Below are 18,151 nucleotides of genomic sequence, written 5' to 3'. Positions count from 1 at the left end.
AGCTGGGATTGTTCAGCCTGGAGAGGAGAAGCTCTGGGGTGACCTCATTGTGGCCTTGCAGGGCCTGAAGGAGCCAACAAGGAAGCTGGAGAAGGACTTTGGACAAGGGTGTGGAGTGACAAGCCAAGGGGAAATTACTTCCCGCTGCTGCAGGGTTAGATGGGATATTGGGAAGAAATTCTCAGCTGTGAGGGCAGAGAGACCCTGGCACAGGGTGCCCAGAGAAGCTGGGGCTGCCCCTGGATCCCTGGAAGTGTCCAAGGCCAGGTTGGATGGGACTTGGAGCACCCTGGGCTAGTGGAAGGTGTCCCTGCCCATGGGAGGGGTGGAATGAGATGAGCTTTCAGGTCCCTTCCCACCCAAAACCATTCCATGATCCCATGATTTCAGTGCTTTTCCCCTAACTGGACACATTTTAGGCTCTGGAGGAAGATGGTAACTATTGTTTCTTCCCTGGACCCCTGAAATAGCAGACCTTGGTGATGGAGGCAGCATTGCTGCTCTTGAATGAGTATCTGCTCTGGAGACCCCAGGCAGAGACTTGGGGTGGAATTCCTGGGTGGAATTGGGCTCTTCCACTATCCCATGTGCCACTCCACTTTGGGGGAACCCCAGCCCACTCCTTCCCTCCCTCCCTCAGCCACGGGCCTCACACCTGCCTCACCATCAGCTCTCAGAGTCCCTGAGGATGGTTTGAAGGGAAGTGGCTCTGCAGGGCCGCTGGCATTTTCCACAGCTGGGAATCATATCTGCGTTCACCGCTCGATATTCCCGGCTGAGGCAGGGCAGGGTGAGAGCAGGTCACGTGGAAAATCTGTCGGCAGCACAGCTCTGCAGCAGCCAGGTTTAGGATGTGAATGGGGACAGGGGTGCCCCCAGGCTCAGACCAGCTGCACATTGAGGGACAGGAGTCACTGCAGCCCTCATACCTCATTTCCACCAAAAAAAGTACCTGGAGGGCCAAATTCCTGGGAGAAAATGGACAGGCACTTGCATTCCCAGGATGAGCAGGAGGGGATATGACTGTGCTCCCAGACTTCCCAGCACATCCAGCCCACCCTGATAAGAGGGCAGAGCAAACCTCCAGGAGCATCCTGCAACGCAAGGCAGGCTGTCAGGGCCTGGAGGGGCCGGGCTCCCACCAGGGCTTGCTGGGATGCTGCAAGGAGCAGTTGGGAGCTCCAAGGGCAACACCAGCAGCAGCCAAGGATGACAAGCACGGCACATAGCCAGCGAGCAGCCCAGTTTCTCCAGAAATTGAGTAAGTGTGGCCTCAAGGGCACAGTGATTGCTCCACCAGCCCCATGACCAACAAGTCCCGATGGACGCTTCCTTTGATCACTTGCATCCCAGAAAAGCTGGGGGGGTCCAGCTCACCCCAACAACAGCTCCCCTGCTCCTTGACAAGGACAGGCCAGGGGCCTGGGAGAAGACTTGCACTCAGCAGGGTGAGTCTCCCAGGCCCTGGCTGTCAAAGGAAGTGTGGGACATCATAAATCACACAACTGCAGCTGGGTTTAACACACAAGGCAAGAACGAAGGTCATTCGAGGAGTTAAAGGCATCAGCAAATGTCCCTTCCCACCAAGGTCAGGCAAACAGGCTTGTGGACACAGGGCTGTCAGCATCTCTGAGGAGCATTCCTTCCTGGCAGCACGGACATTGCACAAACAGGGCCAGGGGGGCCATGGAAAGGCCACATCGCCCGTGCAGCGCTGGGAGGCACAGAAGGCTCGTGTCCCGTATCTCGGGGCCATCGTCCTGCCCATCTGCACTGAGCTTTCCTCAGCACCTCTTTTGCTCCTCGCCTTTGCTGCGGTTGCCAGAAGGTTCCCAGACAGCCCAGTGCCCCTGCAAAGCAGCGCTGAGAGCAGGCTCACCGTTCCAGAGGCGCAGTGAAGCGGGAAGGCGCAGGGCTCCCAGCCCTCCTCCTGCTCCGAAGGGCTCACAATGCATTCCCTGAACCAGAGGTAATGGAGCAGTGCCCCCAGCCAGGCCTTTGCTGAACTCCAGCCACCACTTACACGGCCTTGAGGGATAATTGGGTTTATTTGGTATGTCACAACAGTTTAGTTTGGATTTAACAGCTCTGTAAAACTTGGTAAATGCAGTTTTATCAGTTAAAGAGCAACAGCCACCCCTGATGCCTGTGCAAAGCAGGCAGCAACGCTCAGGGCATTTTAACTGGGATGTTTCCTTAAGCTGCTCTAATGCCTGCAGGGAACGTGTGGGTGAGAGGACAGCTGAGCATTCAGCACCTGGGAGTCATTTCTGGTTCACCTAGGCTGCTCCGAGCTTTCCTTTGGGCTGCTCCGAGCTTTCCTTGGGCTGCCTGACCACCACAGCAGGTGCTGTGTGCACCAGCAAGGACCTGAGAAGTCAGCCAGGAGCTGGAAGATAAATTAATAACTGGCCATTGACCTTCACCACCTGCACCAGACAGTTCTTGGTGACGATCTCAGGAAATGCCTCCCTGTCAGACTTCACCAAATCTCTGTGGTACAGAGTGCCCTCAGAGGTGCTGTGCTGAGGGTCAAAGACCTACCTTCCCAGCCATCAGCAGGCTCTGCTCCCCCTCGGATCACACAGCACCTCTGGCTGCAGCCTTGTTCCCTTCTGCTCTGCTGATCTGCCTGCAGCTCCCATCCAAGAGCCCCAGCCACACAGGGTACAGTGACAGAGCCTGCTGCACAAGCAGGAGATCTCCAGAGGAGCATCCCAGCCCAGCCCCTTGCACGGGAAGCAGAGCAGGGAGCACCGAGGCTTTGGCTGCAGCCAGGGATGTGTGGGCAGGACAGCGCTGGGGGCTGGGGCTCCAGGGAGGCTGGAATGGGGGTGGGCGTTGTCACTCCTCCTGCAACTCCTTCTGGAAGGCCTGGAGCCTCCTCGCCACGGTCTGCTGGATGATCTCCAGCCCCTCTGCGTCCAGTTCCTTCATGAGAAGCAGGATGGCATTCAGGACATTGTTCTGTCGGGACAAGACAGACACTGCTTTGTACCAGCCAGCCAGGACAAGAACACTCGATTTTCCCTGCTCTTTCTAGGAACTCCTCCACCACCACCACGACCACCGCTGGCAGCAGTTTGGAACAGGCACCTGCAGCCACGGGAGCGGGACTAGCAGCCGAGCCCTCGGGGCAAACACAGGCAGAGGCTGCATGCGGCACGTGACGAGGCTGGAATGCAGGACAAGCCCATCCGCCCAGCCCTGCGCCGGCTGGCCACACGCCTCTGGCTGCGGGCCACGCTCCAGCCCGGCTTCTGTAAGGAAAGGCACATTCAGGAGCTGCCGCCCTCGCTCCCCAGCGTGTGTAGGATGGGAAAGGACAGAAGCCCTCTGCTCTGAGGAATGAGCAGAGCTGGTGCTCTGTGCAAGGGACCCTTGAAGGTCCCCAGCCCTGCTACCACTACAGGACCACTGCCAACACCGGGCCGTGGTTCTGTCAAACCATGTCTTGAAGAACTCCAGGGAGAGATTCCACAGCCTAAATAACTGTCCTTCTAGGGAGAATCTTTTGCCCAACATCCAACCTGAACCGCTCCAGCTGCAATGGGGGACCATTTCCCCCTTTTTTAATGGGTCAGAGCCTGTGGTGCTGCTGTAAGCAGCTAAGGCAGAGTGAGGCAGCGTGGGTTAGATCTTGCGCTGCTGATTGATGTGATGGCACCAAGTCCAGCACTCAGCAATTCCCAGCTAATCACCAAAATCCAGGTTCATCCAAGGCTACACGATAGAGGGGGCTGAGCAACCACCTAAGCTTCCTGTTCAGCAGATCCTTCCCAAGGTTTTACCCTCCTCCTGCTAAAGAAACACTTCCTAATGTCCAGTCTGAACCTCCCCTGGCACAACTTTGAACCTTTCCCATGTCTCCTATTGCTGGATTCCAGGTAGAAGAGCTCAGCACCTCCCTCCCCACATCCCCTCCTCAGGAAGTTGCAGAGGGAGATGAAGTCACCCCTCAGCCTCCTTCTCTCCAAACCAGACAAATTCAGAGCCCTCAGCTGCTCCTGGACATTTCTTCCAGCCCCGGCATCAGCTCTGTTCCCCTCCTCTGGGGGTCATCCAAGGTTCTTCACATCCTTCAATGCTGGGGCTCAGCCCCACATACAAGGAAAAGCAATTTGTCTTTAAAAGATACTCACTCTCTTCTTGTGGCTGCAATCTGTCTCTTGAGGGGAAAAGGAGGAATATTTATCCCTGGGAACAGGCTTCATATCAAGCTCCTCCTGAGTTTTGCTAAAAAAAGGGAGGAAAAGCAAATGTTATTATGACCGGCTGGGAGAACCTTCCTCTGCCAGGCCAATCCTTCCTCATCACAGGCAACCATGCAAGGAATAAATATCCAGCTAGAGGACTCCAGGAAATGGACTGGAGCTCCCAGATGAGAGAGGATCCATCCCTGACTGCACATGCAGCTGGTGAGCTCGAGTCACCCCCCACAGCACAACCTGTTTGGCAGACACAGAAGCAGCCCCAGCAGTGCCACTGAACCAGCACAGCTCCACTGCAGTAACCAGAACAGGCCTGCACCGGCCTGCAATGCATCCTGCAATGTCAGGGTCCTTTCCTGCTACACGAGCTCAGCCCAGAAACGCAGAAACAGAAACACTGGCAGCTCCCCAGCCCTCACTTTGTCTCCTCCAGGCTGCAGCTGAGCAGCTCGCTCCGGGGCTCCGTCGTGGCTCCGGCAGTGCTGGATGTGGAGGATTCAGACCAGCCGTTCTCCACACTCCTCCGGGCTGGGGGGGCCGTGATCTCCACGCCATCCACCAGGGCCTGCGACAGCTCTTCCTCTGTCACAGCTGCAAAGGCCACAACAAACACCTGCTGCTATGAACTGCAGCAGCCCAGGGGAAGAGCATCTCTAACAGGGCAGGTTCTGCTGCTGCAGAGCTGTTCCCAAGGGGTTTGGTCCAAAAATTGTCTGGCATTTTGCTTTCACCCTCCTCCTGCAGTGAAACCTGTGCAGGAGAATGCTGGAAGCAATCACCAGCCTCTCAAAGTGAGAAGGGTATCAGGGAGGGATGCAAACATGCTTTGCTGTTTTTTGTCTCTGGAGAAGGCTCCAAAAGCCACCAAATTGCTGCTACCGGATGGGAAATAAAAAACAGAGCAGCTTTTCTACAGCAGCAGATGCAGTTCTAGAACCTTTGTCTGGCCACAGCAAAGAGAGAGCGCTAAAAACCACTAATTAGTGGTACGGTTTGAGCTATAATGAGGCACTCATTCCTGCTACAGTGGGGAAGGGATTGGGAAGGGAAGGGAAGGGAAGGGAAGGGAAGGGAAGGGAAGGGAAGGGGATAGGGAAGGGGATAGGAAAGGGGATAGGGAAGGGAAGGGAAGGGAAAGGGAAAGGGAAAGGGAAAGGGAAAGGGGATAGGGAAGGGGATAGGGAAGGGGATAGGGAAGGGAAGGGAATGGGAAAGGGAAAGGGAAAGGGAAAGGGGATAGGGAAGGGGATAGGGATGGAGAAGGAAAAAGGGGAAGGAGGAAGAGGAAGCAGATGGGAAAGGGGAAGAGAAAGGAGAAGACAAAGAGAGAAAACAGCTTAGAAGCACTTAATCTAACCAACCCCTAACACCTCCTGACTCTAGGAAAACTCAAAGGACGCCTTTGAGAGCAGCCAACACATCCCCATTTTCCTGCTGCAGGTGACCAAAGCCCACCCTGGTTGTCGAGCTTCTGCAGGCTGGGCAGGTTGCGCAGCACGGTCATGCGGTAGCGGTGGGGGTCGGGCCCGCAGCAGGGGTTCTCTGCCAGCCACAGCACCCGCAGCCGTGGCAGCGCCTTCAGGTAGAACAGCTCATCCAGGCTCGTGATGTTGTTCTTCCTCAGGTACAGCTCGCTCAGGTTCTGGCACCGGTGCAGCGGCTCGAGGTCCGAGATGCCGTTCACGCTGCGGAGACACGGTCAGAGCCCACCGCGCCCTCGCTGCCCCAGCCAGCAGGGAGCACAGCACTTCCCTCTCCTGAAACTGCCTCACTCCAGCCTCACCCCAGCCCGTGGCTTGTGGCATTTCATCTTTGTCAACAGAGCGAAGAATTGGAAGGGGCATCGCTCCGCTCTGCTGAGGATGACAAAGAGCCTCTGCTCCCCCCAAACCTGCCCCCTTTTCTCCTCAGACCCACCCAAGGAGAACCCATGTAACACTCCCAAGTTAAAAGGCTCGGATTTGCAGGGCATTGGCTCCATGGGATCCCCAGGGTAAGTGAAAGTTGGGTGCATTATGGAAAGGAGAAGCTCAAAGAAATCCATGAAATATTTCAACAAGCATTTTGGAAACAGGCCACATACAGAGGCCAAGAAGATCCCTGTCCAAACTGTGGAATAGAACTTCAGGAGCAACAATCCTAAGGGGTTTTATCACTTGTCAAAACAGGGAGTATTTTCTCAAGGAGCACAGGGAATGGTGCAGAGGAGCTACTGAGGAATAATCATTTCTGTATCCCTGCTGCTTGAGAAGTGGGGTATGAAGAGCCAGGCAGCTCACACACACAACCCCAGCAATGTGGGAAGAAACCATCCCCAGGAAAAGGTGAATTCCTTGCCCTCTCCAAAGCTGGCAAACTGGCATTCACCTGAACGTGATCACCTCGATGTTGGGCAAATCCCGGCATATGGATATCTGGGCAGGAAGAGACAGAAACAACAAGTTGGCACTCGTGGGGGAAAATACAAATAAACCCAATTGAAATCACAAGAAGCACCACCAGGAATTTGGGTTCGCTTCAGTCTAACCCAAGCTTAACAGCACCAGAGATTTTCTGACACAGCAAGTGCAGCGTCAGCAGCTCCTCCGGCCTCTGCTCAGGAGTGGAAGTGCAGATACCAGCCAGCGTCCCATTGTTCTTCTGCTCCAGCAACTCTGCAGCCTCCACACGCAGGAAAGGCTCCCTCCCACCCCTGCCAGCCCTCCCTTAGCAACAGAACCTCATCCAAAATCACCACAGAGGTAGGACTCGGGGTCCTGCTCTCCGGGGCTTCATGCTGGGCCTTGGAGAGAAATTTTCCAATGTGGAAACAGAAGCAATCCCTTTTTTTTTATAGTGTGAGACGCTAATCAACCCTGAGAAGCCCTGCAGCTCACAGGCAATGGGCCAGCCCAAAGCCAGGCCCTCCCCCGTGCCCTGCCAACCCCATCGCCTCCATGGTGTCCCCACTCCGGCTGCGGGCCCAGGCTCCTCTGGCTCCTCCAGTACTTACATCTGTCAGGTGGCTGCCCCTGCGAGAGGAGAGGGGGGTCAGGGAGAGCACAGCAGGGCTGAGCCTCCCCCTGCACCCCCCCCCCAGCCGGGGTCACAGCCCCAGCCCCCAGCCTGGCCCCACCAAACAGCTCCGGCACAGTCTGTCACAGGCCTTGTTGTGCCTCCCCTTCTCCAGCCCTGCCCGTTCTGCGTCACCCGGCCCTACCTGACCCCCCTCACCCAACGCTGCCTGCTCCCCACTCCTGCCTGTCTGCCCTTCCCCAGTCCTGTCCCGCCTCTCCATCCCTGCCTGACACCCAGCCCCAGCCCTTCCTGCCCTCCCTCCATCCTTGTCTCCCCTTCCCAGCCCCGTCTGAACCCCCCTCTCCATCTCTGCCTGTGTCCCCAGCCTCAGCCCTGCCTGCCACCCCTCATCCATCCCTGCCCGTCCTCTCTCCTGATCCCTGCCTGTGCCCCCACCCCCAGGCCTGCCTGTCCCCTCTCCATCCCCGCCCTCCCTCCATCACTGTCCTCTCAGCCTCATCCGAGCCTGTCCTCCTTCGTCACCCCTGCCTGTACCCCCCTCAGTCCCTGTCCCCCGGCCCGTCCCTGCTTGTCCCCGCGCCCACCAGCAGTTGAGGCGGCGGACGCCGTCGAGCGCGGCCGCCTTGGCCTGTGCCAGCACGGCCGCCCGGCTCAGCCTCATGCCGGGCCGCGCCGCGGCTGCAGGGGCGGGACCCGCGGCCTCAGCCCCGCCCGGCCGGGGCGGCTCCGCAGCTCCGGGGCTGGATTCGCCTTCTCCCCTCCCCTCCGCGGGCCGGGCCCCGCCGCAGCCCCCGGGCCCCGCCGCAGCTCCCGGGCCCCGCCGCGCCCCGCCCGAGCGCCGCTGCGCAACGGGCGCGGGTTGAGGTGGTTATTCGTATTTACGGATAAATCTTATTAGTCGTTTAATTATATCTTATTAGAGAATGGTTTGTACACAGAGCTACGCCTTTGTGGGTGTATATTTATGTGAGGGGATCATCATGGAATCGTGGAGTGGTTTGGGTTGGATGGGACCTTAAAGCCCGTCCCATCCCGCCCCCTGCCATGGGCAGGGACACCTTCCACTGTACCAGGTTGCTCCAAGCCCCAAGGTCCAACCTGGCCTTGGACACTGCCAGGGATCCAGGGGCAGCCACAGCTTCTTTGGGCACCCTGTGCCAGGGCCTCACCTCCCTCACAGGGAAGATTTTTTTTTTTTTCCCCTAATATCTAATATAAACCAACTCCTTCAGTTTGAACCCATTTCCCCTTGGAATAACACATAATGAGTGTGTAATTTTATATCTGACTTCACACATACACTCCCATATACCCCTGTATCTATATATGTATGAAGTGTGCATAAATAAAATAGGTCTAAATTTTCCATAATAAATGTATCATTTGTGGCTTCTCACCCATCCCTGCCTGCTCCCCATCCACATCCCTGGCCCCCTCTCTCCTCAGTTAGTTCCTAAACATTCCAACAGGTGATAGTTCAGCCCCTGAAAAATATGTTTCGTACAAATAAGAGTTAATGACTCTCTCAAGAATGACTAATACAGCACTACAGTTTCTTACTCCTCTTATCCCATGGGGCAATAAGAAAACTAACACTCACCTTTGAACCAGCCTTTGGAGTCAAGTGGTGTAGGACTCGTTTTTACAGAGCCTAAGTCCTTCAGGATTCCTCTCCTGGACTGCTGGGCTTCTACACCACCGTCTGATGTGGTGTAGGAAAACCTCCAGTTTGTATCTTCAGGGGTGTAACAGCAGCAGGTGGTTGAATGGGAGAGCTGGAATAAAAAGGTCTGGAGAAGCGGTGTGTCCAAAAAAAAGGATTAATGCAGTGCTTCCCAGCATTTTTCTGAATGTTTCCACCTTATTCAGCAACAGAAACAACTGCAGGGTGGGGGTTGGGTGTTCCGTGTTTGGTTGTGTGGGTGTTTGGGTGCTGCTGCAAAAGGAAGGGTTCAGGGGTGTGGATGGGACACTTAGGGACATAGTTCACAAAATCACAGAATCATTACAGCTGGAAAACACCTCCAAGATCATCATGTCCAACCTGTGACCGATCCCCACCTTGTCACCCAGCCCAGGTCACTGAGTGCTATGTCCAGGCATTCCTTGGACACCTGCAGGGATGAGGACTCCAAACCTTCCTGGGCAGCCCCTTCCAAGGCCTGCCCACCCTTTCTGTGAAGAAATTCCTCCTTGATATCCCACCTGAACCTCCCCTGGCACATCTTGAGGCCATTTCCCCTTGTCCTGTCCCTGTTCCCTGCGAGCAGAGCCCGACCCCCCCCAGCTGCCCCCTCCTGTCAGGGAGTTGTGCAGAGCCACAAGGTCCCCCCTGAGCCTCCTTTGCTCCAGGCTGAGCCCCTTTCCCAGCTCCCTCAGCCGCTCCTGGCACTTCAGACACATCTTCAGTTCTGTTCCCTTCTCTGGACTCACCCCAGCCCCTCAATGTCATTCCTCGACTGAGGGGCCCAGAACTGGACACAGCTCTTGAGGAGCCTCAGCAGTGCCAGCACAGGGGACAGGCACAACCCTGGGCCTGCTGGACACACTCTTCCTGCTACGAGCCAGTGGCGAACATGGTGGTGCCAGGTTAATGGTTGGACTCGATGTTAGAGGGCTTTTCCAGCCTCAATGCTTCCATGATTCTATGAAACATGTGGAAGTGAACCCTTGTTTGTGGTGATGGTGATGGCCTCGTGTGGGAGGAGAGGGGTGGCACTGAACTGCCTTCCCTCCTGATTGCCATGCTTCTGGATAAGGGAAGGGCCGAGGGATGCGTTTATTGGGATCAATGGGCGTGCACTTTTCAGGAAAAGTGTGGGACAAGCGGGTTAGGTAGATAATCCCACTGCACTTCCCCCTCTGTCTCAGCACTTAGCTGCCATCACTCCCACAGACAGCCAGGACGCAGGTGGTGCGTGAGGATTTTAGAGCTGGATTCGCAAGCACTTGGAGGCAGATGGAGCAATTCTTGGAATTCTTGGGTTTTCTGCATGCAGCTGTCCACAGGCCGGCTGGCATGAGGAAACTCGGATCTGGGCACTTGGGCCACGTGTCGCTGAGGGCAGCAGCAGGACCCGAGGAACAGCAATATCCATGCCTTTGTGGTACTTTTGTTCACCAAATCCCGGGCTGCTTTCACTTCCACTGGAACATGGAAACACCCAAGCATGATTCCAACCACTCAGCTCTGCAATCCCAGCCCCAGCCCTGCATTGCTGCGCTGTTGGCAGCCAAGTGTGTCCCCGAGACAGGTTAAGGAGATTAAGGAACCATCTCTAGATGCCACAGAGAGATTTTTGTGCTCATCCCACTGGAAAAAGCACAGGTCAGTCAGTTTTACCGGCACTGTCTGCTCTGACACCTCTCCTGAGACTGACTCAGACACAAACATTTATTTCATTCAGGTTAATTAAATAAAATCTATTTTAATCCCCAGTTTAATTCTGCAAGTAGTAGCAATAATCATCTCAGGCAAACCTCTGCCCCAGTCTTTTAAAAAGAGAGCAGTTAAATAATGCATTTAGGCTTGTGAAGTGCATGGAGAGAAGAACAGGAGAGCCTCTGAGGCCTGGGACCACGTGGCCTCTCCAGGCTGCGCAGGATCACCTACAATCACATCCACATCCTGCTCACAGCCCTGCAGTGTCACTAACAGATCTTTCAATGTTCCAGAGCAGGGGTCAGATCTCCCCACAGCCCTGAGGAGGCCTCTCCTCACCCCCTAATTCCTGGTGGTGGGTTGTGGTCACTTTTTGAGTCTGGGAGGCAGAGAGCAAAAAGCTCCTAGCACACTTGGGCTCATATCTGAAGTACCTTCAGTCAGGTCTGTACTACGCAGCAGCTTCACATTTCCTTTCCAGCTCCATATCAGTGTTTTATAAAATGAGCCAATTAGAACCTGTTTAACGGATTGTGGAGGGCCCAGGAGAGCCATTTCCTGCACCTAATCCTTGTCTGTATTTTTTCCTCTCATTTCCAACCAGGACATTTGCTGTGATCTGTGATTCCTTTATGCAAGGTCTCACAGCTCACTTGTGATTCCCACAACAGCCTCAGAAGGAGTTGGGACCCCCAGACTGTCCTGGCTACTGAACTGAACCACCTGAATGTGCTGTGGGATTGCTGTTGGAGTGTGAGTCACACACAGGGAATTTGAAAGAGCTGGGAGCTGCCAGGGATAGTGATGACTGCCCTTGCTGCCAGTAGCAGCCACACCTCCACACTGCTCTCCAGGCTTGTCACTGTCACTGATGGGTGTCTGCCCTGCCGGCTATCGTGGAATCATAGAATCACACAATACCCCAAGCTGGAAGGAACCCACAAGGATCATGGAGTCCAACTCCTGGCCTTGCACAGGACACCCCAACAATCCCACCCTGTGCCTGAGAGAGTTGTCCAAACTCTCCTTGAGCTCTGGCAGCCTTGGGGCCATCTGCGTTCCCTGGGGAGCCTGTTCAGTGCCCCAGCACCCTCTGGGGGAAGAACCTTTTCCTATTATCTAACCTAAATCTCCCCCCAGCGCAGCTTCCTGACATTCCTTCAGGTCCTGCATGGAGTGGTTTTGTCTTCCATTGGCCACATCAGATCTCACTAACACTTTGGGGAGATGAAGATTGGCAGGGCCTGTATGGACACGACCTCTTGAGTCCTGGCAGCTGGGAGGGCAACCAGAGCCACCTCTCCTGGTGCAACCCCACTCTGCCAACAGCAGGGTTATGTGTTCCAGAAGATAATCCCTATCAAGCACCATCCTGGTTAAGAAAAGCTGTTAAACACCATAGAAGGAGCAACATGGCTTTGGGAGAGGCATTCAGAGAGTTTTACCTTCCTGCTGTCCCAGAGAGGTGGTCAGCCCTCCTGGAGATGGGCTCTGCTCCCTGCCCTTTCGTTTTCCTCGGAAAAGCCCCATGCGTTTGAGAATGTCTCGTTTCTGAGCAACAAGTTGTTCCTGTAACTGCTGCAGTGTGGGGTCACGGCAGGCTTGGCCATGCTGGAGTTCCGAGGATGCTCGTGGCAGCTCTCCAGCAGTTCTTCCACCCACGGGACATTCCCTGTGTGCAGCTGTCACTGCTCTAGGTCCAGAACACCGTGAGGGATCACTATTTAGATGTTGCCAGGAAAAGCCAGGGTTTGGCAAGAGCCAACAGAATAATCATGTCGTCATGATGGATGGAGACAGGCACGTCACACTGGCTCTGTCAGTTTTCAGTTTGGGAAACATCCCCTCTTTAGTCCCTCTGAAGAGCCAGCCAAGAGGAACACCTGTGTCTACAAAACACTTCCAGAGCCAGGGAGGCAGATGAGCACTCCAGGGCCAAATTAACAGAGGAGCTTCTGCAGAAGTTTTTGGGAAAAAAGCTTTGGAGAGGATTTCCAGGAAAGCTCCTGCTCCCTCTGGTATCCCCTATGACCACACCAGCACTAGCCCTGTATCACCAGAGAGCAGCTGTACAGACACCACAGCCACACCGGAAGCCACCTGGGGACACTGCACAGCTCCAGTGGCCTGACCAGGATGAAGAATTTCCCAACAGACAAGATCTGTCTCACCCAACAAATATGAATTCCCAAGATAGACATCCACATTAAAGGGAATTCACAGCCAAGTGCACAGAGTGAGTATTGAGGGGGCTGAGGTGAGTCCAGAGAAGGGAACAGAGCTGGGGAAGGGGCTGGAGCCCCAGGAGCGGCTGAGGGAGCTGGGAAAGGGGCTCAGCCTGGAGCAAAGGAGGCTCAGGGGGGACCTTGTGGCTCTGCACAACTCCCTGACAGGAAGGAGCAGCTGGTGAGGGTCAGACTCTGTTCCCAGGCAACAAGTTGTGGACTCAGCAGTGTAAGGTTTATGGGTGGGCTTGATTTTTCCAGCCTAAATGATTCTGTTCTGCTCTGCTCATTTCCATCTGCTCTTTCAGCAGGAAGGTGAGCTGGCACTTGGGGATAAAGGTTATTCCTAGCAGGATCTCTGCTCCCCTTCCAGCAAAGAGCTGCACAGGTGCTGGGCATGGCAGAGCTCTGGGCAGCACAGAGCCAGGAAGGGCTGCAGCGGGATGGCAGTGGGAGCTCACATGGAAAAGGAGCCACACACACTCCAGGGAAAAGCTGTTTGAGAGCCTGGTCCATCCCCCTTGGCAGCAGAGCCGCCAACGTTCACTAATGATTCCCAAGTAATGTGGTTCCTGTTGCTCTGGAAGCGTGTCCATGTGCTGTGTGGGTGGTGTGGGGGCAGAGAGGCGGAGGGGAGCGGGAGCTGCCAGGCTGGCTCTGCAGCCACACGTGTGTGCTGCTGGAAAATACAAACTCCTTTCCATAACTTCCAGAAGTGTGGCTTTTTCAGCCTGCAGGTCAGTAGGCAAATGCCACAACCCCCACCTGAGCATCCCTGTTTGCCTTTTACATGGCAAACATGGCAAATATAGCAGGTGACTCATTCCATCGGTCCTGAAAAGAAACTGTGCAGGTTGGTTTATGAAACTTCCATGATGCACTTGGAACCAGGAATTTAAGTAGTTCCCACTTTTGTTTTTATGGGTTTTTTTTTTTTTTTCTTTGGTTGGTTATCTGTTGAAAAAAAAACATGAAAAGATTAACATCAAAACTCAATCTCAGGTAGCACAGATTAGCAGGACCTATGGATGGGCTTCAGCATTTGCTCAGCTGAGGAGCAGCCGGAAGGTTTCCACCAGGAGTTGATTTGGATGTAGTCAGAGCAGCCCAGAGACCTCAGCAGTGTAGGCACGAGCCACTCTTCTCCACTTGGGATCAATTTTGGGGATTACACATAACTGGATAGAGGGAAATTGCTGTTTTGGGAGCTGTTACAGCAGCTCCTTGCCACAAATGTTTTCTACTCATGATTTTTCACTCACTCTTTGTTCTTAATCTTTAATCTTCACTTAAATGTTCTTAATCGTCACTTAATCTTTGTTCTTGCATGACACTGACCTCCTAAGGGGGGATGTGAGGAAGGAACAGGATTAAGAGGTGAAACAACTTGGCTGCAAAGCAGCATTGTCCTTTGCAGATCTGGGTGGAGAAAAGTGCTGGATCAACTCCCTGTGCCTCTTTGTGCCCTTCTCCAAACCCTTGTTAAATTCCCTATAACTCCCACTCCATTTGGGCTCCCTTCACTAAATCCTCAGAAAGGAGGAAGGCAAGAGGGAGCTTCCTGGCCCACCTTGACTCTAATGTTCTGCCCTTTTCCCATGTTTTTTGGTCTCTTCATAAGGGAGGGACATATCATCTTGATTCCTTCAGGCTCCTTCCTGTGCATCTTGCAGCATCACACGCTCTGCATAAAGAAACATCATATTTTACTTTGATTTGCAGATCAGCAGGATCCCAATTCCCATGTAAATGTATTCACAGGATGCGTGTTATTGGCAAAAGGAACTGATAACAGCTGTCTCTACAGAGCACTGGGCACAGTGGAACTTGCTCCTTATTTTAGCATTTCAGCCATAACCAGGAGGCTGTTTCTTCTCATCCTGTTCCCTGCGAGCAGAGCCCGACCCCCCCCGGCTGCCCCCTCCTGTCAGGGACTTGTGCAGAGCCACAAGGTCCCCCCTGAGCCTCCTTTGCTCCAGCCTGAGCCCCTTTCCCAGCTCCCTCAGCCGCTCCTGGGGCTCCAGCCCCTTCCCAGCTCTGTTCCTTTCCCCAGACATGCTCCAGCTCTCAATGTTTCTCTTGCTGTGAGGGCCCAGAACTGGACACAGCGCTCAAGGTGCCTCACAGGTCCCAGCACAGAGGGACAGTCACTGCTCTGGGCCTGCTGGACACACCATGGCTGGGACAGCCCAGGGGCCATTGGCCTCTTGCCCACCTGGGCACACCTGGGCTCACGTCCAGCCACTGTCACCAGCACCTCCAGGGCATTTTCCAGCTTTCCAGCCACTCTGGAGTTGCACAGGGCTAGTGTGACGCAAGGGCAGGACCTGGCACTTGGCCTTGTTGACCCTCACCCCATTATCCTTAGCCCATGGATCCAGCCTGTCCAGATCCCTCTGCAGAGCCTTCCTGCCCTCCACACTCCCACCCAGCTTGGTGTCACCTATGAACGTAGTGAGGGTGCCCAATCCTCTCGTCTGGATCATGGATAAAGATATTAAACAGGGCCCAACACCAAGCCCTGGGGTTCCCCAGTGGTGCCCAGCCCACTCTGGATGTAACTCCATTCCCACCACTCCCTGTGCCCAGCCATCAGCCAGGTTTTTGCCCAGCACACAGTGCACCCATGGAAGCCATGAGCAGCCAGTTTCTCAGGGAGAATGCTGTAGGAAACAGTGTCCAAGGCACAGGTGGGACTGTTAATTGAGCTGTACAAGGGGTTTTACAAACTCTGGCAGGTATATGTCTGTGGAGACATGGCCAGGAGGCCCCCAAATCCAGACTGACGTTGGAATACAAGCTGGAAGTGGCCTAAGCAAACAGAAGAATGTCTCTTCAATCCAGCTTCACTCCCTGCAGAAAAGGCTGCCTCTCTGGGCGCTGCTGGGAGCAGGGAGATAATCTCCTTGGGATCATCTCACACATCTGCGTCACTGCTGCAGAGGCCAAGCACTGCAGGCTCAGGTGTTCCCCAAAGGCAGGGAGGCTTCCCTAACTCATGGTTACCCAAATTTAAATGTGAAGGAAAGGATCAAAGCATGCTCAGACCAGCTGTTTCTTTTCCTCCATGCCCTGTTCTGCTCAGAGTATTTTCAGGAGCATTGGGGTGTCTGCCACCACTGGGACAGGGAAGAGGCCCTGATTCCAGAAAATTCCAGATGATTTCTCCCTGCTGGTGTCTTCTTGTCCCACTGGTGAAGGGGAAGATCTTGAGGAGAAGTGGGCAATGCCTTGCCCTGCAGTGAGGGTTGTAGGCAGAGTTTTGGGGTTTACAGTCTCTGAGGGTCGAGTACTGCCTAGATTTGTAAATATAGACCAAGGGTTGGAAAACAAACGTCGATTAAACTTCCTGCAACAAAGGCAGGAGGAGCTGAGGTCACTTGGTCTGTTCAGCCTGGAGAAGAGGTGGCTGAGGGCAGAGCTCATCGGGGCTGCAGCTTCCACCAAGGGCAGCTCCAACCTCTGCTCTCTGTGACCACAGACGGGACCTGAGCTGTGTCAGGTGAGGGTTAGGCTGGGTATCAGGAAAAGATTCTTCCTCCAGAGGGCGGTCGGGCACTGAACAGGCTCCCAGGGAATGGTCATGGCCCCAAGGCTGCCAGAGCTCCAGGAGCGTTTGGACAATGCTCCAGGGACAGGCTGGGATTGCTGGGGTGTCTGTGCAGGGCCAGGAGCTGGACAGGATCATCCCTGTGGGTCCCTTCCAGCTCAGGATCAGTGTGTCAGTAACTGTGCTGTAACAGAAGCAAAGCATTGAGGTGAAACTATTGACATAAAAGCCCTCTGTGGTATTTTTATACCAGCAAAAGCTGCGAAAATACTGTTCACCTTCCTCTTTGGCTGATAAATTCACCTTTGTGTTCTGGGGCTGGCAGAGAGAGGGAAGGCAGCCAAACAACCTCTGGCTTGTCTCTTCTCACGAGTGATGGAAATGGAGCTGGGGTTCCCCCTGGGTGTCTCTGTAGTGATCACCTGGGAATGCATCAGCGATTTGCTCTCTTCCCTTTGCACTTTTGCCTCCAGCGTGCTCTCCCGCCATTCTCAGCTGCTGCCACTTCTTCAATCTGTGTGGGGAATGGCGCCAGGAATACCCCTGCCAGCCAAAAATCCCACCTAGAAGAGGTACCGACCTGTTCAGGTCTGGGCTTTGCTGCTTGTTAACAGCACAATGGGGCATGCAGGGCATTACCGAGCCCTCACTGCACAGGAAATGCATTTCAGTGGAGAAAAATAGTCACTGCTGGGATGTCAGATGGTCACTTCTGGAGCAGGATTATGTCCTGCAGCAGCAGCTTGTGGGATAACAGGTGCACTTTCAATTTGAAAAAGAGTTGGTTTAGATTAGATATTAGGGAAAAAATTGTTCCCTGTGAGGGTGGGGAGGCTCTGGCACAGGTTGCCCAGAGAAGCTGTGGCTGCCCCATCCCTGGAAGTGTCCAAGGCCAGGTTGGACGGGGCTTGGAGCAGCCTGGTACAGTGGAAGGTGTCCCTGCCCGTGGCAGGGAATGGAAATGGATGAGCTTTAAAGTCCCTTTCAAACCGGACAATTCTGGGATTCACTGGGATGAGATGAGCAGGTGCAATGTCTCCTCCTGTCTTCCGACTCCAACCCCTGTGCAGTGTTGTGGTTTGAAAAGCACTGAAGAAGTCGGTATTTTGGTTAAACCACAGGTGTGTATTTTAAGTCCGAGTGGTCCTCTCTGTGTGGGCGTCCTTTGCTAATCCCTGCACAGTCCTGGCTCTTTGGGGCTGCCGCTGCTTTACTGGTGCTGCTTCTGACATAAAACAGATACAATGGAGAAGAGGTGTTTGAGACGCTCCTCGTTGCACATGTTTTATGGAGAAACAACGCCAAGGACAGGGGAAAACCAGCCGTTTCAGCGACGCTCTGCTGCCCTCGAGCGGGTGACTAAGAAACACGCCGCTCTTCCCTCCCCACGTGCTCTGAACTAATGCTTTAACACTCAAAAAAAGCCCGTCGCAACCACATTTTTAAAGGGTTTCCGCGGCCTGGGGAGGGCGACGGCCACGACCTCACCTGAGGGGCGGAGGGGGCGGGGCCTCGTGGGGGCGGGGCTTCACGGGGGCGGGGCCTCGTGGGTTCGCCTCACGGGTGCCCGCGGGGGCGTGGCCTCAACTGGGGGGCGTGGCCGTCGTACCCAGGGCGGTAGCGGCTGAGGGGGCGCGGCCTCGCCGGGGGCGTGGTCTCTCCCCACAGGCAGCCTCAGCTCAGGGCGGGGGCGTGGCCTTTTCTTCGGGGCGGGGCCGTGTGGGCGTGGCTCTGGCTGTGGGCGTGGCTCTGGCTGTGGGCGTGG

The 18,151-nt window shown here is 54.8% G+C and overlaps 1 protein-coding gene across 2 annotated transcripts; it reads right to left on the bottom strand.

The window, feature by feature from the left end:
* Positions 1–2,029: 2,029 nt before the first annotated feature.
* CFAP410 (cilia and flagella associated protein 410) lies at positions 2,030–7,926 on the bottom strand. Of its 2 annotated transcripts, XR_006015486.1 has the most exons (8): positions 7,814–7,926; positions 7,204–7,222; positions 6,579–6,625; positions 5,667–5,896; positions 4,631–4,802; positions 4,143–4,236; positions 2,545–2,967; positions 2,030–2,389 (listed from the first exon to the last, which is right to left on the bottom strand). XR_006015486.1 is itself a non-coding variant. In XM_042024680.1 (7 exons), exons 1-7 carry the CDS (start codon positions 7,888–7,890, stop codon positions 2,845–2,847), a joined length of 762 nt encoding a protein of 253 aa, XP_041880614.1. In that variant the 5' UTR covers positions 7,891–7,926; the 3' UTR covers positions 2,030–2,844. The 2 variants fall into 2 exon arrangements, 1 of the variants encoding a protein (XP_041880614.1); XM_042024680.1 differs by having other exon boundaries at positions 2,030–2,967.
* Between the last annotated feature and the right edge of the window lie 10,225 nt (positions 7,927–18,151).

This window comes from Corvus kubaryi, unplaced genomic scaffold (genome assembly GCF_017639235.1).
Source record: "Corvus kubaryi isolate FWS band 111438036 unplaced genomic scaffold, C.kubaryi_AGA036_p1.0 37264, whole genome shotgun sequence".
NCBI classification, from domain to species: Eukaryota; Metazoa; Chordata; class Aves; order Passeriformes; family Corvidae; genus Corvus; species Corvus kubaryi.
The sequence above is the reverse complement of the archived record's forward strand: the minus strand, read 5'-3'. Positions and strand labels throughout refer to the sequence as shown.

Bases quoted from the DNA above. Each gene is read 5' to 3' on its own strand.
- CFAP410 (XM_042024680.1), bottom strand. From the start codon at position 7,890: ATGAGGCTGAGCCGGGCGGCCGTGCTGGCACAGGCCAAGGCGGCCGCG. The intron at 5,897-6,578 runs GTGAATGCCAGT...GTGTCTCCGCAG, and splicing joins ATCGAGGTGATCACGTTCAG to CGTGAACGGCATCTCGGACC. The intron at 4,237-4,630 runs GTGAGGGCTGGG...CCCTTTTTTTAG, and splicing joins TGCAGCCTGGAGGAGACAAA to CAAAACTCAGGAGGAGCTTG.